Consider the following 26,983-nt stretch of genomic DNA (forward strand, 5'->3'; position numbering starts at 1 on the left):
GATGAGGTTAATTTAATTTTATATCTAATAAGTACCCTGTCCTTCTCTAAAATTAAAAAAAAAGATTTGCTCACACCTCGTACTATCCGCATATTTTCTAAAGGTGATTAAGGTAAATTGTAAGAAAACAGATTTCACTAGCGCTGAAAGCTGACATTTAAATGTATTGTAGTTTATTTCATTTGGTTTATACTCATTAATTTCATTTAACAGTTCGATATTTTCATTCAAAATGAAAAAAAAAAATGAAAATATCATTAGAAATTCAAATGATTAGAAATTGTTTTCAATAGTTATAATTATGCTAAGTACTTGATTTTTTTTTTACAAAACGATGTGGAAGCACGTGTTTCCGTGCTTCAATGGAAGCTACGCCACTGTCAGAGAGGATTATTGGCCTTGCCCTATAACTCAAACCTTTTACTCGATGCTAAATTGTAAAGCATATTTTAGCCATTTGCTTACACAAAGAAAATGAATTAAGTACTACTACCACCCAAATATCTAACCCTTAGCTATCCTATGGCAGTGAATTAGGGCCATAGCAGTATTTTCAATCGTTTTAACAAATCATCAAATTGTTTAAACAAATTAACAAAAGATACTGCTGCAGCAGTAATACATTCCTGCACTATCCTATGGATTTGCTGGAACCTGTTTTCTGATGAAACCTTTTATAGAATATACTCTCATTCTCTCTGTCATATTATAAATTATGAATCTTTGGGGGGAAAAAAGAACAAAACACAAGGTTAAAATCAAGATATACAATGATTTATTCATCTTAAAATACTATAGAATTTTAAAAGCAAACATCATTCACAAATTGATCACTTCTAAGTCTGAATTAATTATCTGCACTGTCTATTGCTGGTCTGAAATATTGCTAACTCTGTCACTGTAGCACATTTCAGTATAAAACACACTAAAATCAGGCCTTTGTTCTACACCAGTTATCTCCCTTTGATCAAACTAATAGTTATCTCCCTTTGATCAACTTCTTCATTTCTATAAATGGAGCACACTGGCTCCTGACATTTCTCACCTTTTAGATTATCTTAAATCCCTATAGACTTAGATCCACCCAAATCCTAATTTTGATCATTATTCTAGTACCCTGTAAATTTTGTCAAACCCCTTTTAAAAGGGATAAAAGGAGAAAAAAATTCTGTTCAAAACCAAAAAGTGAGAAGTGGTTTGGTCTGTTGTTCAGAGTAGTCCTCAATGACTGACCTCTGGCCAAATTATCCTGAATTCCTGTAGCAAAATGACTCTAAATCATTGTAGCAGTGTTAGATAACATCAGTTTACATTATTAATATTTCACGGACACACATTATTTTGCTCCAATGTTATTAAGCAGAAAACATCAATATATTGCTTCTTCCTCATACATCTTTTATGAACTAAATGCCCTTCTTCTGTTTCTTTGTGCCAAAAAGGTTTACAAATACTGCATTCTATGGGAGATCTTGCATAGGAGATAGAGTTCATATTTGGTTTGGCTTTTGGTCAATGAATATAAAAAAGATTTATAAGTAAGCATCATGGAATTTGTTTCAGTTCAGCAGATCTGGGCTTCCTAAAGATCTAAAACTAGTTTTTAACTCATTTCTTTAAATAAAAAGAGAGAGAAGAATTTACAATATTACACAAGGAGAAGATCTATAGATTCATTTCTTTTGGAGAGAGAAAAAGAAAATAAATAAAAAATTCCATTGCTGTTAAAATTATACAAACATACAAAAAATTTGTTGTAACTTCTTCACTTGAAACTTCAGTTTAAAAAAGATTCTTATTAATTTAATTTGAGCACCTTTTACTCTGCTAAAACATCCACTCTATAAATAATAAAAGCTCTTTGTCTGGGTTTTTTGATGTTTGTGACAGAGCTTGCATTACAGTTCTAGGTTTGTGAGAGATTTTGTTCAGGAGATTTGTGATGGCATTGTCTGACCTATCTCCTAGCACCAGGGGAGGGTGTCATGATAAAACGGGGGGAATCACAATACATAATATAAATACATCAGTAAAATATAACCACAGCCCTCAAGGATTGCATAATAACAAATCTAAGACCAAATAACACATTGTAAAATAGGTCAGAGAAAAAAATAATTATGGAGAATCAACAGTGATATCTGGCTCTATTGCATGCTTTAGCCTCAAATTGGTGCAATGATTCAATACTGTCAATTTCAGCTGATTACATTTAAGATCAATATTAATAAAAACATGTTTTGTAAAAAAAGAACCTTTTCTCTTTTAAAATGATGCATAAGCATGCTTTGAATGCTGAAGTGTGAAAAATAACCTTGTCGTTACATATCCGAGCACAACTAGATCATAAGAAGACAACTGATAGTTCACAGTCATCCATACAACAACAGAGAGTTAACAGGGGTCTGTACACAAAATGAACAACATAAATACAAATGGTGGGCTGCCGCCCCACGCAAAATATAAAATCATACAATTCACTAGTTCTCTCCATGTGGGGTGAACATTGCTCAGGGTTTAATTTGATTGGTCGAAAAGTACACCAGGAAATCATGAACAAGGGGTTTTCCTGGCTGCCCAGCACTCAGGAGTTCCCCCGAGTCCACAGTGTACTCAGAAGTCTGAGTGCACACACAACTTCCACAACATAGCATACAGAGAGAGGACTGACCTGAATTTCCTCTGTTCATGTTTATTGCAAAGAAAACTATAACATCTTGTGCTGTGGTCCTCTCTCTTCAACAACCATGATAAATGAGGGCAATAAAAGAGGTCACATATAAATATGCTGCAGTTCAATATCACTTCAAAAAGATGCCAACTTTGGTACATCAAGAGTAAAAATCTCCCCGGACTATTAATAGCATGTATGTAATCTCTCTCTTAGTTCTTGGACTAGTGAGTTATTCAAATAAATACAATTTCATTTCAATCTCAGAATCTCCTCTACAAAAATACTATAGAACTGACCCACCCACCCATCAGAATGCCACCCGTTACAGGTCACTGGATTTATGAGTCGGGGTCAGTAAGGGTCACTGCATCCTGAGGTCAAGGTCATAGGTATCCCAGGTCCTGTATGTACGGTATCGCAGTATATGGTTCATGGCACAATACTGGACAATGATAAATATGTGATTAAAACTCGAGATCCGACAACACAAAAATAATGCACATGGGCCACAGAAAAACCACAAAATCTCCTAACTAATACATTCACATTTCAAATTAATTTTACAACAGTACAAAGGTTTAAATATTATGAATATGAAATACTTATATTTGCTGATTTGTATTAATGCATGGACCTCTATCCAAGTCCCATACAAAAAAAGGGGGGGGGGGGAGGCTAGTCATCTGGTAAAACTACATCTGAAGGAAGGCAAAAAATTGCATAGTGATTAATGATTGATCACTGAATAACTTATCATTATTAATCATTAACACACAGCATGTTGAGCACATTATTGTAAGGAGTCTACCATATAACAATGCCATTTTGTTTTGTATTTTTTGTTTTTACTTTGTAATGCTACTTATTGCACTTTTTGTTTTGTATTTGAAGGGTGGGGAGAAGAGGAAAGACAGAAAGCACAGAAGAGAATCTAGAGATTGTCATCGGAGAGGTAGAGAGTGAAGTCATCAGAGAGCACCCTTCCATGCCTGCTTCTCCTGTGTGGGACTGAGAGAGAGAGAGGGGGGGGGGGGAGGAGAGGGGGGGCCTTACACAACACCATGAAACCAGTGGACCACACACCACGGAGTTCACTGAGGCATATCACAGGTGAGGGGTCAGTAAGTAGTTGACAGCTGCTACGTCCCGATCTGTCTGGAAGGCTCGTGATATGGATACAACATCACCCCGAGACGACATGATATGCTCATTACACAACATGACTAGACTAATTATGCAGGGTCATAAGGTCACAGGTTTGTTTTTGTATTTTTTTCTTTTCTCTCAAACAATAGATTAATAATAAAAAAAAAATACAATACTACTGGACTATAAATAGGAACCTATACACAACGGGACTACAAGAAAGAAAATAAAGTGGTAGCAAATAAAGAGGGGGTTTTCTCCCTTTGACAGGTGGCATTGCTAGTCTCTGACATAGGTGGACTGTTACCGCTGCTTTTGGTGGGACTATAAAATAAACAATGGCAAGTCGAAAAACATAAATAGCTAATACAACAAATGATATGCTAAGCTATAATGGAGGGGCAGGGAGTATTGTGCCATAGTGGGCTCACACCCAAATACATGGAATGACTGAAATGTAGATATGCTTATGAAATGGCATCTCATATAACAATCGAAACGCTGCTGAGATTTCCTCAGTTATGGCAGAAGATTCATTTTGAGCTTCTAAGCACCACATGCACCTCTAATGGCAACAACAAGCTGCAGCATTGTGTCAAGGATGCATCAAGTTTAAAAAAAAATCGTAGAAATAGTGGAATGTATGCTCTACCAGGTCAAAAATGGTTTCCATGACTACTTGTAAAAACAAAAATAAAAGCACAGTTCTATACAATAAATAGTTAATACCCACGCGTGGTTTTAGCACAGTCTATCTGAACCACACATTTTTTTTTTTTCGCTGAATACATAAAAATGCAGAGAATTCTCCCTCCCAGGAAGGAACAGCACAGGGCCTGGATTGATCTCCCCTGATCAGGCGAAGTACATGACCTTGGTTGTGTCGGGGTGAACGGTGACCGCCCGGGCCATGGCTGAGGGGGTCCTGTCCTCACTGTTGTCCGAGTGCCGACTCCCCTCTCCACTGAAAGACAAAACATCAACAGTCATAACATCCGATAAAAAAACATCAATGTTTATATATATACAGTCGCACCTGTTTTAAGCGGCCACCTGTGGGACAATGACAAACTGGCCGCTAAAGACAGGTGGCCTCTTATTCCAGGTTTCAAATTAATAAAAAAAAAAAAACACCGAGTATTTTCATTTTGGCTCTATTGCACAGATTTATTAATAGCATATGTAATGGCGGCGTACACGGAGATGGTGCATGCACAGCTCGGATTGATGAATAAAAAGTTTAAATTAATTTTAAATGACCGTTTTAATTCCATGTATCTATCAAAGGATTAAGAGCAAAACATTTTCTACTAAATACGCCCAAATAATAATTTTCAAGTGATTAAATGCGGTAAACAAAGATGTAGCGTTTCCGTACACAGGGTATATGCTGAACTACGATAGCCAATGTTTTACCTCTTTAAAAAGTATCAAAATTCCATTGGGATATATAATAAACACCCTTTTATTCTATCAAAGAAATTTTATAGAAAAAAGGTGCGTATTACCGGCTGTACATGCTGTTTAGCGCAAGACTGGCCATTTAATAACTTTGTAATGAAGTATATAAGTACGTGTAGATATATAAACAACACTAAACAGGTGTTATGATAATCAATCATCTCATTAAATCTCAGCAGTCTTCAAATTACCCACTCAATTATTTGTCATTAACTCATTATCAGCTTTCGAAGTTTGGCTACTTTCGATACGGGGTCACATGTCAGAGTTAAAAGTCATGTGACAAAACAGACAAAATGGCCGTTGAAAACAGGCATGTTGAAACCACGGGACCTAAAAACAGTGGCCGCTGTCCGCGTTAGACAGGTGGCCGCTTAAATCAGTTAAAATATAGTGAAAAACTAAACGGGCGGGATTGAAACTGGCCGCTCATGGCGAGTGGCCGCTGATTAAAGGTGGCCGTAACAGCAGGTGCGACTGTATAACGTCCGAGGCCTGTTCAACAGAGCGAGCACTCGCAAGTGCTTGCCAAAATTTGTGTTGCAGATATAGGGAGTTTTGGCAATTTCTCGCTCTGTTGAACAGGCCTCTGATATAGGTATAAAAATGAACCACCAAAGTTTATAACATTTAATATAGATGCAAAATCCATTCACCCTTGTGTATATCATCTAATTAACAAACCATCAGTTCTAATATCATCAAACTGTTAAAACTTATCCACAGTGGGTAAAACAGATATAAACAGAGATTTATAAAAACAAATTTTCCAGACACAAAAATCTGTGGTATCAGAACTATTTTTCCTGATCTGCAAACAAGTGGAGAGTTGCTGCCCTTACCTGTCGTGCTCTTTCTCCACCAGGTGGTAGCGGGCCCGGAAGGCGACTAGATGTGCATAGTAAGCAGGGGCGGGGATGGAGACACTGCGGGTACAGCGGACGTAGGTGTGACACAGCTGGTAGGTCAGCGTCTGGAGCTCGTCCGCGTTGAACCGGTTGTCGTCCCACAGAACGTGGTAGTGAGAGGGGCGACTGGTGCCCTGGAAAACAATCAGATGATTATCATTATATACAACACAAAGAGAGGGACAACGTGTCCTGGAAAACACAGGACTCCTCAGTGTTTATTGTTACATAGAATACGATCATCACTCCTCATTGTCTATCATTATATACAACACAAATTGTGTTTATTGCTACTTTAAACACAATCAAAACCCCTTGCTGTTAGCTGTAGATTCCAAAATAAATGTGAGGAATAAATATCTACATAAAATCGTGAGAAGTAAATCATGCAAATTTTTAATTTGCTTTTATATTTCCAACATATGTAAACTACATGAAACTATGGTAAAAATTTGCCATTTTTATGTTCTCGCAATTTGATGAAAAACGTTAGAATCGCGGAATTAAGTACTCATGTAAAAAAAGGAATCTACAGTATTATTATATGAAAAAACAATTTATCACGAGGTACAATATATTGAGGGTTCTCAGTATTTATCATCATATACAACCAATCAGAACTACTATGTGTAGATCATTATTTATCATTCCTGTTGATATTATCAATGTGAATGGAGTAAATATGACTTCTAGAGTACTGTAACTTACCTGTATACCAGCATGACTACACAGGTAAAAATCAAACTCTGTGGGGTGGGTGATTCCGACATCCACGGTGGTTCCGGCCGGGATATTTCCGCTTCGTCCTATCTGGTCCTTGCGGTCGGCACAGAACAGTCGGGTGTGGTGTCTCTTCTGGACCACGATAAAGGTGATACCGGGCTGGTATCCAAGCTCAAGCTTCATGCAGGCCTCTCTCACGGCACGCAGCTCGTGCTGTAACACCTACAGAAACAGACCACAGGCAATGCATAAATATGATACTGTTCAAATAGAATATCAAACATTCCATTGTATATACCTGCCAATAAGTCTGATTTATTTGTAGTAAAAATTGGGATAGGTCAAGCAAGACTTTTTATCATGTTTGTTCTGCTGTACACAACAATAGGTATATGTTGTTGTAGCTTCTTTACAACCAAAGTGTTAAGAAGATTGGAGTGTTTATCTAGCTTTCTGTTATACACAACATGACCCGATGTTTTACCTGCTGGAACTGTCCCTCACTGACGCCGTCTCTGTAGAAAATGATGCGCGTCGGCTTGAATCGCGTCGCCTTGTAGAAGTGGATCAGGAGTTCCCGCACCATGGAAGACAACTCCTGTATGATTTCCTGTCTGTGCTGCTGGACTCGTACCGTGGAGGAGTAGCGGCTGGGGTGGGCGTCCATGCTGCCTACCACCTAAACAGACAGCACAACATCACTATTGACTCATATAAATAATGTACGAACATACAAGACAACACTTACAATATTTTAAATCTGTAATAACTTAGCTCTGAATCTTTTAAATTACTAAATTAATCAGGCACTTAATTCATAAATGAATGTAACTAATTCACATCAAGAAAATTCATCTTTCCTGACATTTTTTTAATCACTTGTAGTCTTTTTTAAATCAATTTCTAAATTAATTCCATAAAAGTTTACTCAAAATACATTTTACTAAAATATTGACACATAAGTTGATATGGTAATTGGTACACACGTCTGGATATAAGAGTATGTGAGAGATGTATTTGTTATAGACAGAGTGGACATGGTTGAGTCATTGTTCAGTGATGCATGCATCAGTACACAAAGCAGAGTACACACAGCAGGGAATCACAGTAAACAGGCCAATAATGATGTCAGCCCCATAGTGTCTTAATATCAGCATGCAGAGATGATTTCAGTTCGTTTATATATAGTTAGTGGAATTTTGTATTCATTTGTAAAATACCTTGCAAGAAAGTGTATCTCATACATTAGTGAGGTTTAACAAAGTATTGCAGAGTGATCCATCAGAACTTAGAAAATCAAAAGTAGCAAGTGGCAACCAAAAATCAAATATAAAATCTATTTTCAAATGCTCTTAAAACCAGTAAGTTACATGAAGATTAGTTGATCACTCATTAGTCTTTTACTCTTGTTAAATTTGTAGATTTGCAATTGTTTCATTATCATTAGTAAAGCTACTGAAATTTGCAAAAATTAAAAAAGTTTTATCTATTTGTCAGATGCCTAGTATGAACTGGCGATGCATTGAAAGCCCTTTGAGTTAATTATACAATTGTTTTATTAGTACATGTTTTTTTAGTATTATTTCATGAATGCACCATACACATACAGGATGATTTACATATCCACTTCTCCAGTGCAACAGTTATCTTACAACAGTTAACGGTCTCTATCTACAGTTAACTTACAACAGTTATCAAACTACAGCCCGCGAGAGTTCTACAGGACAGGGTGTCCAACAGGGCTACATGTACAGTACCCGCAACGTGGGGGTCAGTGGACAGTTAAATGTGCAGTAAATCAAATCCACTTACTGCAGCTATGGATGGTTTACTGGCATCTCCTGCGGGGGGATGAGTCACATCGGCACCCAGGAATATGACGGGCTCTCTAAATATGGAGGGACTGTAAAGACAAGGAGGCGTGATAGAACGTGCACACTCTACAGAGGGAGCGCTCAAGCCAGAGACTAGCAGCATGCGTAACTCAGACAACACCGCTGGTCCAACCTCAACGGTACCCAGTCTGTCCAGGGAGGACCTGAACCAGTCCATCTAAAGAGACTGGGGACCAGTTTATCCCCACTGGACAAAACTTGGCTTCTTAAATAAAGAAGTCCAGACATCCATTCCCCTTCTCTCAATGGAACTCAATGACTTGCTCCAAAAGATTTCTTAGCTATTGTCTGGATTCATTTATAAATAAATTTTTCATGGGTAAAAAAAAGACATTGCAGCAGATCCAAAAACTAAAAAAAAAAACAAAAAAACATTGCAGAGGATTTTTTTTTAAATAAGGGAGTCAGAGGAAAGCTCAAAATCAGTCAGGTGATGCAGGCTGCCATGGTGACTGGTCAAATGCTGATCATGCATCAAAGAGCTAAAGCCAATCACACCAACTGTTGTTCACCGAGTCAGCCAGTCAAATTCAATATTTCAAGCACCCCCCCCCCCTAAAATCGAATTTTACTATAATCTTTTGCATACATAGAGGCTGTCCATATCAAAGACTAAAAATTTAAGAATACATTTAAATATTAATATTTTATTTTTATTAAAGAATTCTTTTTTTATCATGACATTTTTCAGGAAACAACACAAGGGGTGGCATTGGCGGCAATAAGAGAAGGCTGTTGTCGTGACTATCAGTGACGCAGACTTACAGCAGCGATGGAGGGCTTCAATTTGTCACCAGCCGGGGGGTGGGTCACGTTAGCACCCAGAAAAATGACAGGTTCCCGAAAAACCTTGGGACTGTAAAACAACTAGTCCATGGAGTGTGTGGAACACACGAAAACAAAATAACATCACACACAATACAGCAGTCACAGGCTCCAATCTCACGTCATGTAATCATCTCTATCACTCTTCACCAAGTTATTTACATACATGTACATGTTCATGAATACAGAAGAAACAATAAAATTCTTCCAAAATGGTATTTCAAAAATTGTCATAAACTTAAAGTTCTCCTTTGGAAATTTACATTACTCTTGTATCTCTTGTATAATTTTCTTTTGAGACGATTTTTTTGACAAAGGGACAAATCAAAACATAATGGCCGTGGGTTGTACTCACCGAATACTTGGCAGAAGGATGTTGTTGATGCCGCCCAGCTTGACGTTGATCTTGAGGCAGAGATTGGACAGGGTCTGGGGGGTTGTTTTGTTCACGTTTTTGGCTTGAACACATTGTGTGGCTAATCCAAATAAAATGTCACCCACACGCTTCACCTCAGCTGTAATACAAAATAAATGTATGAGAAACACTGTACATGTTAACAGGAACTGATTGTAAATTACTAAGTTGTACAAGACTTATATTTGACATTATGGCCGAAACTTGGTGACCCTTGACCCTTTCTTGCTGACTCCTGACTTACCATATACGGGCGTTTTTCCCGGCAGTACAACGACGATGAGCTGGAGGCCTTGGTAAGTGTTCTTGAGATATCGGAACATGGGCTCCACCTGATCGGGGCCTGTGGCGTATTTACAGAAACAAGGCTGGCCTAGAATGGGCATCCCAGCGTCGTTCGAGATCCTTTGTAGCTGCTGGGTGAAGTTTCTACAAAGAAAAAATACATATATAGAAATATTACTTGAATATCATTTCTTTACATCATGCTGCAGACTTGTACTTTATATTAATGACAAGATTTTCAAATACAGCTGACATTTAATGAATAACTTTCATTCAAATTTTAAAATTGAGTTATTCTCCTTTACAAAATGGCATATGAATAAAACAATACAGCATCTGACATGATGTGGCATTGCCCGAGAACTAAACATTAATTTCTTGTCCAATCAAAACATGTTGTGTAGCTTGCTTTACCTGAGAGCGTCCTCCCTGACCGTCCTCTGGGGAGCGAAACAAGCGATGGCCCACACCCTGATCTCCGTCCCCGAGTAGAACTGCTTGCCCCTCATGTCCCACACACCTTGGTTTGGCACTGCCTGGGCTTTGGTCTAAATGTCAAATGGTTGCATTTTTATTTTCTGTAAATAACTACATTTGAAGAGAAATATGTAGAACTCTTTAAAAATTAAGCTATTACTGTTACAATGTAATATGTTTTGATTTAGCAATTAAACATCAAAATCATGCTTAATTTTAATGTTCACAGCAGTTGAAGCTAAAATAAAATTTTAGAGACAATCTGTTACTGTGGTTTCATCAATATTCATTGAATACCAATTTTCATGGATTTCATTATCAAGTTGTTTCCATGAAATTAAGTGTTCATTGAAGTGCAATTACTACATTGTATTAACATTTTGTAATGATGGGGTCATTGGCCACGAATTTACATATCCTTGAAACTGTGATTTTTACTTTATCCACAAAAATTGATACCCTTGAATATTAATGAAACCACAGTATCATGCTAAAGCCATGAAATCAACAAAAATATGGGGCAATAGGACAGACACGCTATGTCCATGCTACATGTTTCAGAGCATGGGGATTTCTAGCTTGGAGTAAAGTCATATCCTTCCACTGTGGAGAACGTTGGGAGTGATCCAACTAGGAGTAGTCTATCTCTCCCTCCTTGTACGATTTTGGGATTGTTCTAGCTAGGAGTGCAGTCTTACCCTTCCTCCATACAGGATTTTGGGAGGATGAAGAACTCTGCCCTGTAGGTCACACATCATTGGGTTGATGTTTATTCCAAATGTTTGTAGAAATGGATCAGCGTTGAAGTTGGCTTTCCTCACCTAGAGAGCAAATATGCATTCATAGGTAAGCTTACACACAAGTAGGTGAACACAGGTAAACACTTCACACACAAATACTCAATGCAAGAGAGCCTCAGAGAAATATGAATGATTTAAAGTATAGTTCAGTGGTATTCTTTTCTCTTCATCACATAAAAATATCATTTTTTGTTAAGCCTTTGAGGCTCTCTCATCACACATCCAGGTGTTCAACAACAAAACAATAGAGCCAAGTCAGATCGTTCGCCGGGAATTCACCACTCGGCCCTACCCTGCCTCCGTACTCTATCCTGGGAGGGGCCAGAACACGACCCCTTACATCTGTCATTTGATACGAGACGTTTATACCAAATGTTTGTAGGTAGGGGTCTTTGTTGAAGTCGGCTTTTTGTACCTAGATTTAACAGTACAGCCACAGACATCATAGTCAACACATTTATATAAGGCGAATAAAAACATTGATGCCAAAAAGTTATAACCAAATTTATATTACACGAGATGGTTAGGAGAACTAAATAAGAATTCCCCTCATAGATTTTCCTACACATTGCATCCTTTTTATCTATTCAAGCCCACTTTACATAAGTACATGTTTAAATTCCTCGTTGATTCTATAACCAGATTTGAAGTGAATTCTTTCTCCTGAATTTGATACAGGCCTTTGAACACAACAAGTAAAGAACAAACTTACAAGGTTGTTGATTTCTCTCTCTCTGTCCGGGGCAGATCGGGCTGTGGCCTACAAACAAACAAACGAACAAAGTGGTCATTAAAGAGTTGACCTACATATATACATACAGTTAATGATTTATCATATTAATGACAATTTGACAGTTACAGAAAAATAATTTGGTTTGAAAAATAACATCATCATTATTTTACCATTAAGAACAAATTACAGCAATCTAATAACATTTAATGTTTAGCAGGCCAGCAAGAAAACTATGATTTAGATTAATGCTTGTACACACACACAATTTATGCAGATTTGTTCACTTTTTAAGCCTAAAAGCAAAGCTTATTTAGTTTCAACTTTATCTACTGGGTCTAGCATCATCACAGCTTCCTCCAACTGAAACCATCAGGCCAATGTCATATCTAACCTTATGAAAAACTAGCCAATGTCTGGCAAACCACCACTAGAAAACCACTCAACAGTGCTTAAACACCACATAACATCCCTTGATTTCACCACATTCTAGGCACTTCTAGCTAGAAAACTCTAAGTTTTACCAGATCCTTGAGAACAAGAGCAGCTCAAGTAAGTCTCTCCTACATACAGCAAACACACACAGAATTGTGTGTCCAGAAACTATACAACAACACCAGACAATGGCAGACATACAGCAAACACAGCATTGTGTGTCCAGAAACTATACCAGCAACAACAAAACTGACCTAATTCTTAGGCTGCAAGTAATCCTGCCCCATGCAGACAGACAGAATTAAACACTTGTTTACAAAAGTCCACTAGTTAAAATGGCAGACTTTCTTTCCTTTGAAATACTAACAAAGTACACATACCTACACTGATTTCAATATAATTCACTCATACTTGACTTAGGAAAAGACTTCAAAGGTCTTAAGTACAGGTGAGAAGTCAGCAATGGGGAAGGAATCAAGGTTCACTCTTGTTCTTATGCAGGTTAGGAATACTGAAATAATTCTTCATATTTATGATGCACTTGAAAAAAATTCCTCTCATAACAGTTGCTAAACTTTTATCAACACACACTCTTAACTTAATTTTTCCTTCTTTCTTTAATCTATCACAGAAGATCCTAATACTCTGAGCAACTTTTTGAGATTACAATGTACAACTCATCTTTTATAAGCTAGAGAGCAACATGTATAACTAGAAACAAGGACAATGTGTTTTGTCTGTTCACAACAAAATCACAACTTCTGGTTAGCACCTCCTACACAACAATCCAAAGCTCCTGTCGAAAGTGAAATGGCTGAGAGAGATTCTTGCGATTGAAAAACTAAGTTGGTCAGAAAATTCTAGACAGAAAAATTGAAATAGTAAGGGTATATTTCTAGGATCAGATGTAAACATGTGAGTCTACAGAAATCAATGATTGAACAATAAGGGGAGATCACTCAGAACAGTTATGGAAACAGCAAGGGAAGACCACTGAGATCAGTAAATGGAATAGCAAGGGGAGAGCACTGGGTGGGACATGTGGTCTGCTGTAGGTGGGGGGGTCACTTATTTGAGAAACCTTGATCATGGTGGACGTCTGCATGTCGGTCAGCTTCTTGATACACCTCTGGCCGCCCACCACGTTACACACCTGTAAAACAACAAACATATTCACATTACACACCTGTAAAACAACAGATATTCATGTACCGTATTTTTCGGGGCATAGGCCGGTATTTTTTTCCTCCGATGAGCGAGCCCCGGCCTATCCCCCGGGATCGGCTATTTTTAGACTCAAAGTTAAAAAAATTTAACAGTAAAATATAAAATCCACTGGTTTTATCCGTTGTACTGTTGTAGCAATTTATTATGAGGGTTGGTTTTTTTTCATCCGTTTGAACTATTGTTCGATAGTTGTCCCGTTGATAATTTTTGTAATGACATCGTGAGTAATAAAATGTACAGTACTGTAAAAGGTATTTCTTTACAATCCCAATCAAAAGAATTTTTTTCCCACGTTCGTGTATGAACCCTGGAAACTATTATTGCGTAGTAAAAAAGAAAACGAAACCGGGTAGAATGTAATATGACGGAATTTTGGTGAATTCTTCATGTCTGCGTTCGTAGGAATCACTGGTCTTGGGTGTAGAATAAATCAAATGCTATGTGTTTTTACTATTAATTTTCTGTTGGATGAAATAACAGTATTCTGGTGTCGTGTGTATATACAAAGGTGTGAAACCCGTGACTAAAACACAGCCTGGGGGCACGTAGCCTAGTGTACACCGTTACACTTCATTGCATTAACTGTGTTTTTAACATTACAACTTCTCTGCATAACGACAAGTCACTATTTAATTAATTAATGGAAAGAACACAAATTAAATATTTTATGTTTGGTACTTCGTTTTCTCATTCATAGCGATTACGGGGGATAACTCTATTTGAATATGAAACCACGTGTTGAGCTAATGGACGCCATACCCCCTATTTACAAGTAGCTTTCAAAGTATAACTTGATTAAATGAGATTTAGCAAAAAGGTATTAATAAAATATAAAAGGTTTGGTAAAATATTATACTTAGTTCTACCAGACAGAACCACGGAGGTTGGTGTTGCAATTAAATTTACACTATGTAAAATTACGATACACAACGATACACCGACGAATACGGAAGAGACCAAACAGCCACAGAACACAGATTAATTTTTAAAAATTGCTTGAAATGTATATGTTAAGCAAATTTAATAACTTTAATTACTCTTTTGACTTTCTACATCGATATTCTGAAAGTATATACTTAATACGGTGACTTTCTTAATCAGCAATCATACTTTCACTATAGTAATCATCGACTGAAAATTGGCTTATCCCCCAATTAGGCTAGTCTTAGGATTTTTCTTGAAATTTGTCTAAAAATTAGCAATTCGGCCTATGCCCCACATCGACATATGCCCCGAAAAATACGGTATATATACATATATATTTATAGAACAACATAGCTTTTACAACTAGGACTTCAATTATAAAGCGGTACAATTTAATTAATCATTAAAATAGGTTTTTGCCATACTACACTATCCAATCAACTGATCTGGAAAAGCTTGTTAAATTACTGCACATCATGTTGTGCACCTGTTTGACATGTACACGGGACGTGGACATATATCTACATGTATCTACTGACCTCCAGAGGAAGATAGGTGTGCTTCTGTTCCTGGCCGACTTGTAAGCATGGCAAGTGAGGGTATCTGCAAACATGGCAAAAAAACAGGTGTTTACAGGAATAACCAATTTATAACTGGAAGGATACTATCTTCTAATAGCTCAGGTGTAACTGAGCACTGCTGTGGGACTTGAATGGCCATCTCTGAATCTGACCTCTGCTAATTCCCTAGGAATCATACAATATCTACCTATCTAGACTTTACAGACTGTTGTTTGTCTCTACTTACTGTAGCTTCATTTTGTATCGCTCCAGGAAGTAGCGGGCCACGGTACACTCCACGGTCTGTCCCGAGTCCAGCTGCAGGGGAAACCTGAACACAACACAATGTTACATGAATAGATGCCAGGATTTATCTTTATGTAAAATTTTTACATTACATATTAGAACTCTCTTCATCAAATCAAATGTTTGATCATGTAAAAACTGAACAGAAAAGCAGATCTTTTTTGCAAAACTGGTAGTTGGTTTGTAACTTTATGTTTGTATTGCTGTGTGCCGGACTGACAGATACTTACGACTGTGTCTGGGCGGGTCGTCGAGTCACGTTACACACGCGATATTTACGTCTCATGGTTCCACAGTGAGTGATCTCTACCTTGAGTCCTACACAAACAAACAAGTAAACAATTAACATACATGTATGAATAAAATCATTCCCAATGACCATGTTGAAAAGTCATCAATAACTGATTCCCAAACTTCTGAACTTAAAAACATGACCTGTAAAGTGGGGACCATACCTCTGATTTCCTTCGTAAATTTGACCCTCTGAGAATCGGTGAGGGGGCGTTTCTGTTCGTTGACGTCTTTGATATCCAACACTTCACACATGAACTCTATCACAGGCTGCGCTTTGTAAAAGGCAGTGGCAGATACTGAAATCAATCAGACATCATCAATTACCTTCATCCTCAGAATTGATGAATAATGCCATTTTAAAAGTGATGTAACAGTTCAAGTATACATAATGTTACAATGTAAAACTGACATTAAGAGGGCTGATGGATGTGACCATTTTTAGACTAAATTTATATCCTCAAGTAGAAGAGTTTTGCATAAAGATATAGACAATTTCAAAATTTCAAAGTAAAAATATATGGAATTTTTCTTTACTAAGTAATAATTTATAATATATTAATATATGAAATTTTACAGGTTCATTTATCGAGCACCCAGCCTCCATAAACCTCCGACCACCACGACTCCCTTACCGTCAATGTTGAGCATCATTTTCCAGTGGGAGGGCCTCACACTCTGATGGAAGCCGAACCACACCTCCCTGCCCCCTCCCAGGGGGTGGTCGTACCCCTCCGGTGGGGAAAAGAATGAACGTCCCACAGGAGTGTAACTGTCAACATCAAAACATCAAATCAATGTAGTGTCAGTACACATGGTCTCTTACAGCAATTCAATGAAAAATACAACTTAAGATGTAATAGGTAATAATTTGTTACTCCACACATGTAATAGGTAATAATTTGTTACTAAACACCTGCATTGTTTTCTTCTTTATCATGTTTATTATTTACAACTTTTAAGAACCTTTCAAAGTTTTAATGTAAAATAAACCTTCAGATTAAAAACAATTGTCTTTTTACAAAAAATTACTAGTCCATCTACTGTACATGTATATTGAGTTTAGCTACTGAAATAGTACACATCTTTCCACCTTCATCTAATTACCAACAGCTTAGAGCCTGCTACAGATCAGGAAGTATTATTCAGGGCTTTGTTTTGTTGCTCAAATAAACCATAAAATTACATAAAAAAAATGTAACAGAGTTTGATCCTGTTATATCCCCCAATACCGCTTACTGTAAACTTTGACAGTGACTAGGGTCGGTCCCTGCATCATTGTCAGTACTCATTACCGGGATATAATCAGGAGCCCTCACTAATCCTCTTATTCCTACAGGAACAGAGAAGGTTGTTCCTGGTCAATTAGTGATACCACCCACACTCACAGAGAAGACAGGCTGGTCATATTTATCATAGACTTATTGAATCGGTGATACAAATGACATACAGAAAATTACTAGTTGTGATTGGTTTAATTCATCTTTAACACTTAGATTGTAATAACCATTTTGTCTGTTCATAACAATAATAAATGAATCTTCAACAAACCTCGATAATAAGTTATTTAAAAATGCTTTTTGAAATTTGAAAATTTTTGACAGTTCATTGCAGATTTTCCACACAGACATATTTCATATCATTATCAAGATTATCAGTCCCTTGGTGCTGATATAAGATACTATGAGTGTGCAGCTGTTAGTGTGTTAGTGCATCTGTTCTACAGATAAGAATACACACAGAGTAAATCTTTCTCTAATTCTAGACCACTTTAACGAAACACCTACTTCTAAATCAAGTGAATTTTCCATCTAAGTAAGTTCTAGCTCACTACAGAAATTGTTTCCATTAACAATTATAGTACATGTACATAGAGTGACACTTTTACGCTTCAGAAAAGCTACAGAGGAAGTATTCTCTCCCATAGCTAAAATACAACAGTTCAAGCCCCCCCCCCCCCCTTTTCAAAAAACCCGTACTCTAATCCCAACCCTTCCCCAACCGATATAAAATTCATAGCATCTAAGTAACTCCCAAAGCTACATCAGAATCAATCAGCGATCAGCCTAACAACACATTGAGCTGGCCGGGAATACTCACGTCATACTTGGCAAGTGACGCATGATAATATCGACGGCGGTGATTGCGTCCTGGGGAATCTCCCGGGTGTGGCCCTGCAGTGCTTCCTCCAGCCCAAACAGGCTGATCTGCTGGACCCATTTCATTGTTATGTTAAAGACACGGTCCTTGCCCTCCCCCGGGAGAGTAACTTCCAGCTCCACCTAGTGACAGAGAGAAGGACAGACAGGGTAGAGACAGAGGTTACTGACCAAGCCCAGCTACTGACCAGCACTCAAGACCATACTAAACTCAGGAGAGACAAAAGTCAAAAATTTCAAATATAACTTTTTTGACAATAGAAAATAAAGCAAAGTTTCTTTTTTCTTTTAGTAATTCTATTAAATAAAATTTCTACAAGCTTAAGAACTTTGCAAATCATTTTTGTAAAAAAAAAAAAACAAACCAAGATACTTAAAAATCTGAAATTTTATTTGACTCGAGTCTATTCTCAGTGTATGGTCTTGGAGCCAGCTCTCCACAGCTTATACAGTAGGTAGTGTGTCTAAAACTCCACACAACAAAATAGCAGCCAGCCAACTCTAGATTCTCTTACACACACTCGTCTTTACTATGTTTGATTAAGCTCATTTCATTCTATTAATTAAATTTCAGTAAAGTTTTTAATTCACTGAAGAAAGCTGTTTTGACTGGCTGCTTCTTTGTTGTTTTGGATGATCCTCCCCTCCAACTTGGTCTTCACCTCTGGGGTGTGACCGTTTGTCCGTGAGGGGGCGGGGTTAGTGACCTACATCCCACTACATCAGGGTCACGGTGCATCGGCCCTCTGTACTTACATCATGCTGGGCAGGTGTCGCATTATTACGTCCAGAGCCTGAATCGACTCGTAGGAAATCTGCTGAGCCCTGCCCTCTAACGCCTCCTCTAGGGCATACAGACTGACCTGGGTCACCCATTTGATGCCGACCTTGAACACACGGTCCTTACCCTCACCAGGCAAGGTCACCTCAAGGTCAACCTAATACAGGAACCAAAGCAGGTCAAACACAGCAGAATATACTCAACTGATACCGTGCTATTTGCTCTCGTGTTCACTACTGTTTTTTCTATTTTGATTAATCCATTGTTCAGGTCTAACTGTTACAAGTTATCAACATTTGTGTAGCAATATCTGTACATACTGTGGTTTCATCAATATTCATTGAATACCAATTTTCGTTGATTTCATTGTTAAGTTTATCCTTGAAATTTAATATTCATTGAACTGTAATTTCTACTAATATTTTCTATTGATAGGGTCATTAGCCCCAATTTACGTACCCCTGAAACTGTGATGTTTACTTTATCCACGAAAATTGATACCCTTGAATATTAATGATACCACAGTATACAATCGTTTGCAACGTGTATGTGTTGCTACTAATCATGTGATGAGTGTGTTGTACAGAAAACTTACGTATGTATTATGTCATAACTGATGTCAACACTATATATAATGTTATTATTGCTGTTCACATATTGTAAATAAAATCAACATAAATTACTAACATATTGTGAATGAAATCCATGAGTGATATTACATTATTCTATAAGATACCAAAAGTAGGATTTTTTTCTGTTTTTTTAATTGGAAAAGATCATTGAAGTGTCAAATCCGAAAAGGTAGTCTTACTTTATATACATAGATAAACTATACAGTAAATTAAAGTGATTTGTTTTAACTCCGTCTTCTGTATATTTGGATACAGCTTTTTTCAGTGTTCTTCTCCTTTACTCTTTCAAAAAATGATCAATTCTCTGGTTTTTTTGTTTTTGTGGTTTTTTTATGAGGGGGTGGGGGGGGATTATTAGACAATTGTGAAAAAGTTCAGTGACATTATTTGCAGGGGCAAAAGGCCAAAATTTGGAATTTAATTAGCAATGAAAAAATCACCGAAAAACTTAACAAGCCATGGCTGTACAGTAGTTAATGCCATTATATCAAATGTATCAACTATTAATATCCATTCCCAAAAACACTTTGATGTAACAATATAGTCAGTTAGCCTCATTAACGTACAACTTAACTATAGATGTGATAAATGACCACATACAAGTATACACAATGATTTAGAAAGTACTTTACAAATCACACTGTATCAAATTTTCAAATTTGGTATTTAATCAATATGATTCCATTATTATCAAAAATAAATTCACATAAATTCTATTAATCAATTGTCATATTCCCTTTTCCCCTAAGTATACACTTGAGAAGCATTTTCTACATCTTATATCAAGACCTTTCAACTGACCTTTTCTCGACCAATGGGAAGAGGCTCGCGACTGTAGAGGTTTTTGCGTCCATCAAACACCGGTTTCTGCCCTGAGAAGATTTTCTGGCTATAAGCAGTTACCATTGTCTCAATAATCTCCCTGTTAAAACAATACACATTTTACATTAGTACTGCATTGATACCAGGGGTCCTCCTTTAGTTCATCTCTCTCCTTTAAGCACTTCAAACAATGATTAGCTTTTACACATAAAAGGTGCTGAAATTAGACACAGACTGAAAAAATTCTACACCAAAAAGTTTTAAAACTGTGAAAGATGCTGAGCTGTACTACAGAACACTAACCTGTTGACTCTACGAGGACATTTGTCAGGCACTATAGAAATATCGTAGTGGTGAAGAACTCCCTTGGGAATACGCACTTGGAAATGATTGGCACGCAGTAGGATTGGTTTGCCCTCCGTCCCGTAGTTGGGACGGGGCGGACATATAAAGTCCGATGGTTTGGGAGGACCGGGAGGTCCTGGTGGCTTGGGTGGTCCTGAAGGCGGGCCAGGTGGGGGCTGAGGAGGGGGAACTATCAATCAAAGCAAAACATCAGTTATCATGGGGACTGTCAATCAGAACAAAGCTAATACTTCTTGTATACAATTCACTGGATTTACACAGGTAGACAATTTCAAAGCCAGAGCTAGAGAAATAATAACACAAAGCTCTGGGTTTATATTTTTCTACTTTATGAGTCTCATCTATATGCAACAATTTTGATTTATCAACCACTTTCTTTAATCTGTGATATTTCCGGCTGAACAAGTGATAATTTTGGAAAGCCCCAAAATCTAAGGTAGAGATTGGTATATCTGTGCCATTGTTCATAACTTACAGGCAAATCCTCCCTCCGGTGGCTGAACGGGTGGGAATACCGAAAACGGAATCGAAGTCTGGCCTAAAAATAGACACAAATATCTGGTAAACTGCACAAATTTGACAGATAATAAAGAGATAAAATGTATTCAAGTCTGCCTTATCATCAGATAGAGAGAGCAAAGATCAGCAAGTCTTCATTATCTACAACTTTGTTACGACCCCCGAGCCACAATCACTAGGGGGAGATACTTGTGGTGGTGTGGGGGTCACCACTCTGTGCATGGACCACCTACCATCTGTTGGGAAAGATGTGAACGGCAGGCCTGAAGATTGACCTGTAAAGAGACAATGGCACTGTAAAACCGACTATCACAAAGTCAAGTAGAAACATGTTCAAGTTGTTAACCCAACCAACCCCAATCACAAGAGTCTATTAATGCTATTATCAACCAATTAACTTCTATCACAAAATTTGGAAGTTTAAAAAAAACAGAAAAACCTATATCAAAAACCTTGTCCCTGCTTACCTTCTGTTGGAAATGTTGAGAATGGAATGGACGACTGACCTGGAGAATGACATTTGTTATCATTAGAACTACTCTGATCATGATGATTATTTTTGTAATATTGTGCACAAGAAACATAAATTCAGTAAGCAGAATGATAAGCAGTGATAAAGCACTGAAATAATTCAAAATTGTATTACTTCAATACATGTAACCAAAAGACTTTTCATTACAAATTGAATACCAGCAAGACTAGAAAATATGTTCAAAATTATGTAAAATATAAAATTGATGATGAATAAAATCACTGGAATTATTTGTATTATCTTTATGAAAAGAGAGAAAAAGAAATAGGACGTACCTTCCTGCATAGCAGGGAAAGGTGAGAAGGGGGTCTGTCCACCTGAAAAACACACACACACAGGTAAGATGTTAATTACAGGTGTTACACGAACATAACACTGCACAGGTATTACAAACTTTGATCTGTGGCATCTTCATCCTACATCAAACTGACGTTGATTATGTGACTTACTGTGAGTGTTCATGCCTTAAGTCAACCACTTGATGGAGCTGATTTGTTTATTAAACTAAAGCACCAGAAATGTTCTAAAACACAAGCTATCTCTAATTAAAAATGTTCAAAATTAAACAAATAATCATTCTGTAAACAAACAGAACTGCGTTCTCCAGCACAATGACTTCATTAATTACAACAGACTCATCCTGTGATGTGACATATTTCCTGTAACTCTACCCCTCCCCCACACCTGCTCCGCCCCCTCAGACTCCAGAGAGTTCTATTGATTGACCATGCAGACAGTCTGGTTCACGCAGACAGTTGTCACAGTCATGAGTATTGATCAATCCCCACACTGCTTTACAGCGATAATTTATCTTAAGCCTGATGTTCACTTCAAATTATTTATCACCTAAAAAAAGCAAATGATCATTACTCACCAAATGCGATCTATACTTTAAACATGAGAATTTTATGATTTCAATACACCTTGATTTTAGCTCTTGTTAAGAACACCAGTTTGTATGTTAGAATGCCAGGGTAACAGAGCTTTACGGCCCTGCTCTTACAGAACTCTACAGGAAAAAGCCCATTTTGATGCAGGTTTTGGGAGTCTGTATTTTGTACACTATTTTCCTAATATTATGAATATTGGGGTCAATATTATGAATGTTGGAGTCAATATTATGAATGTTGGAGTCAATATATTTAGACATCAGTAAACACAGACCTAGTTGTTTCACTAAAATCATTACAATTCTAAATGTGTTAGAGGATGGGGCTCATCATTAATTAATCTTGATCAAATATTGGAATGCTCTGAAGTTCTCTCTGGTGAAATCAGGATACAACTCAGGGGCTGCAGGGAAAACAGTCTACACTGTGTCATAGACGCAGAGGCCTAATATAACTCCCCTAACACTTGAGGTGATAGAAACCCCATTGCTCAGTGGTAAAAAAGTCATTCATCCCCCCCCCCCCCCCCCCCAAGAAAAAAAAAATCCTGAAATACTGCATTTCTTTTCACCTTATCATCATCATTCCTGTAACCTATGTTGGACATCATCCTGGTACATGTATAAAGTTTCATCATTGATGTGATGCCCATTATGTAATCAGGCAAATACAAAATAATTCAACATCTGCAATTTTTCCAAAAAGATTTGGAAATTGATATATCATGAAGTTTTAATACAGGTATTCAGAGCATGTCTCCGCACGATTATTTTTAACAGCATACATAGAAATAAAATGAAGTATGATTTACAATAAGTTTTCATGTTCTCAAATTACGTTAATAATATCAAAATAATTTGTTTCAAAAAACATTTGTAATTTCATGAATTTAGGGATAAATCTAAATCTACCTGTTCTGATTAACAATAAGCCCCCTTGTTAACCAAGAACACCCGATGTACATTTGCACATTGTAATCTATATCATTGCAGAACTGACTGTAATACCTTACTCATTACATCCCCAGCCCATCACGTTATTCTGTATAAATCCTCACTCCACAGATAGCACATAACCAAATCACACTTTATCAGTGACAGCCAGCACTATATATCTAGATCACTGTTTTGTTTTGCTATTGTTCATAATCTAAGCAGTACAGAGATTCAGATTTGTGCAATCAACTTCTACTGGGAATATGATGATAAATGCATGTCTATTATTATTGCTGATGAAAATTGTATTAACTCTGGTTGCATTATATATCTAGTTAGTATTGCAGTTTTTATGAGTACTATATCATTATTACAAGTATTAAAATTTGCATCTAATAAAATGTGTACATGTTATTGCATCACAATTCCTATTATAGATACAGATATTGTTAAAGAAGCAATAATTATTACAAATGTGATAATGATACAATTCTTTTCACAGATAGAATCTAGTTATGTCTTAATTACAGCATTGAATTTCTCAGTTAACAACTAATAAAAGTGTTATCATTCTGGTGGCAGTCATAATCAGTATCAAAATACATCTGATAAATGTATAATTAATGATTTCAAGCTGCTGAAATTTTTTGAAGAGAATCAGACATGAAATTGGTCAAACAGTTTAAAACATCTTGTCAGACCAAACAGTCTGTGTAACCAAATGCTGTAATATTCACTGTTTTGTTGCGTAATTATGAGTCTGACAATTTCAAATAGCATGATTCAGACAATGCATTTTAAGAATTCAATAAGTCATAAGTGATATGCTACATATGGTATTTTTCTTTCGTTTGCTCTTTTGTCCGCTTTCTTGATCTAATATTTACCCCATTTTTCTCTGTGGAATTTTAAATTTCATTTCAGGGTGTCAACAATACCTCCCTTTATATTTTAATAAATTTGAACTCTTACTCTATCAAAATTTATTTTCATTGACCCATACAAATAATTGTTCACTTTGCAGCCAATTTTTGCAAGTTTCTATCTGATCTTTGAGAGATAACACATTCATAAACAAGCTTTCTGATCTTTAGCTGGTGCAAGTAGTCTAGAACACAAGTATTTTTTCAAAACTTTCCTATTTCTGTTCATGTATACATGGTATACTCAGCTAATAGCGTTGATCAGTTTTTTTAGTTTTCCATAAATCTACGGATTGGATCCAGAAAAATATTTGTCCCAGCTTTGCATACAAGACCTACACTTTATGACAGCTTTGGTAATTAAATAGTTAATAACTCTGATTAAAGTTAAGCCATTATTACAGTCCTGATATGAATCATGATAAGGGCCAGTCTTCACGAAAACTTTTCAAACTAGCAGGCCAGTAGAACCAGTGATCTGTCAAATACACTTGCCCTAAAAAAAAATTACTTGCTCCCATATGTCCATATGTGCAACATTAAAAAGTTCAAAAGGAATTTGTTATTCAGAATTGATTACAAATCGTTTTCGGCGTTTGAATTTAAAATATCTACAAGCCCATCAGACTTCTTTATTTTTAAATTCCACTAACCCGACCCTAAAATTATGTGGCCGTGGTCTTCAAACCACTGAGTTTTTGTGACGACTGTAAAGGTTACATTTGTGGGAGGTTAATACAGTTCTGTGGTGGTTATTACAGTTCTGTGGTGGTTACTACAGTTTTATGGGTGGTTATTACAGTCCTATGGGAGGTTACTACAGTCCTATGGGTGTTTATTACAGTCCTATGGGTGGTTATTACAGTTCTATGGGTGGTTATTACAGTTCTATGGGAGGTAAATACAGTTCTGGTTAGTTGTGGTTAGTATTACATACCGTTAAGCTGCTGGTTGTGCAGTATGCTTGTGATACCTGTGTGAATAATTCAATAGCAAATTGTTAGTGACACTACAGCTGAGGAACACACAACATGGAGTTATTACATTGACAACTACGCTAATTAAATAGCTAAACATCAGAGAGATAAAGTTTATATACAGGAGCTGTAAGAAATGTTGTTTTGTTTTCTTTTTTTCATGCAGTTGAACCTAAGGTAGAAACTGTTTACAGTAAATGAAAAACAATTGATAGCATAAATTAGAATTCATTCTAAATGGCATTGAGAAATGCATTATTCAGTTCTTTAAAAAAATGCATAGCAATTTGAATGAGACATTATAATGCAGCCTTAGTAAGCGTTACTCTCTGGGTGATATTTTAATTCAATTATACCCAGTCATTTGAAATCAAAAAAGCAAATAAATTACTAATCACAGACTGGCTATTATACCATTCTATAAAATACATTGTAACATATACAAATATGTATTTAAATCACTTCTCCAAAATTATCCTTCTAAAAGCAATTAATTTCATCTTTCATTTTCACAAAACATTACAAAAGTTAGTAAATATATCTGAAAGTTAATGTCAACACTTGGGTTGTTATACCACAATAGGAAACTGAGACTGTAACACTTCATTTTTTTGAAACACATTCGGTTAATACGCTTTATTCTCAAGTCTGTCTTAACGAGCTACATCTCTCCATTATTTGTATGAAGATGTATGTACCCCAGGAATTTCTGAATGATCAAAAAAATTTTATTCACAAGTAATCTATCCAACAAGTCTAAACAAACTATAAATAACGTGATAAAATATCTCCTTCAGGAGAACAATTTTGAATCTTAAAAACCCCAATACATTTGTTTTTTAATTTCTCAGTTTCAATGACATTTCACCTTGCCTTTCATGGGGTATTTTGTGCCGTGAATAAATTTTACAGCATTTATCAAAGACTTTCTCATTCTATTAACCCACATGAAAGACAAAATAAAAAGGTGTAATGGAAACTACTATCCCAAACTGTTCGCCTTACACGACCATTGGCTAAAATATCCTCAGGACTGATATCCTAACATTATCGCTAAATGATTTCTATCTAATAATCTGTTTTAAACAGTAGGTCTAAAGGAATGTTTGGGGAACAGGTTAGTGATATCAAATATGGCGTTCTCACACGAACTCTGACGAACCAAGCCGTGCATTCCGAACAGTTTCCAGTCAAACAAGCAATATGCAACATACCTGGCGCTATCGGAAACATATTGGCATTATATGTTTACAGATTATCTGTAAATTGTGCCCTCAAAGGCTTCGTAAATTCACTTTGACTTTGTAATTTTGAGCAATGTTCACAACTATGACTAGAGCCAAAGAGGGCGCTTCAATCGCGACG

The 26,983-nt window shown here is 36.7% G+C and overlaps 1 protein-coding gene across 4 annotated transcripts; it reads right to left on the minus strand.

Moving 5' to 3' along the window:
• Positions 1 to 752: 752 nt before the first annotated feature.
• On the minus strand, positions 753 to 26,977 carry LOC128175525 (protein argonaute-2-like). Of its 4 annotated transcripts, none has more exons than XM_052841222.1 (25): positions 26,833 to 26,977; positions 25,579 to 25,614; positions 22,169 to 22,210; positions 21,829 to 21,867; positions 21,595 to 21,636; positions 21,318 to 21,380; positions 20,780 to 21,011; positions 20,456 to 20,576; positions 18,183 to 18,364; positions 16,718 to 16,854; positions 16,247 to 16,381; positions 16,022 to 16,109; positions 15,733 to 15,816; positions 15,465 to 15,528; positions 13,856 to 13,927; positions 12,322 to 12,369; positions 11,508 to 11,630; positions 10,747 to 10,880; positions 10,292 to 10,476; positions 9,988 to 10,147; positions 8,725 to 8,815; positions 7,397 to 7,591; positions 6,898 to 7,134; positions 6,124 to 6,323; positions 753 to 4,784 (listed from the first exon to the last, which is right to left on the minus strand). In XM_052841222.1, the coding sequence occupies exons 1-25, from the start codon at positions 26,849 to 26,851 to the stop codon at positions 4,676 to 4,678; spliced, it is 2,838 nt and encodes a 945-aa protein (XP_052697182.1). In that variant the 5' UTR covers positions 26,852 to 26,977; the 3' UTR covers positions 753 to 4,675. The 4 variants fall into 4 exon arrangements, with proteins under 4 accessions (XP_052697182.1, XP_052697197.1, XP_052697190.1 ...); XM_052841237.1 differs by lacking the exon at positions 8,725 to 8,815 and adding an exon at positions 9,573 to 9,663; XM_052841230.1 differs by lacking the exon at positions 18,183 to 18,364 and adding an exon at positions 18,998 to 19,179.
• Between the last annotated feature and the right edge of the window lie 6 nt (positions 26,978 to 26,983).

The sequence above is a fragment of the Crassostrea angulata genome, chromosome 1 (assembly GCF_025612915.1).
Source record: "Crassostrea angulata isolate pt1a10 chromosome 1, ASM2561291v2, whole genome shotgun sequence".
NCBI lineage: Eukaryota > Metazoa > Mollusca > Bivalvia > Ostreida > Ostreidae > Magallana > Magallana angulata.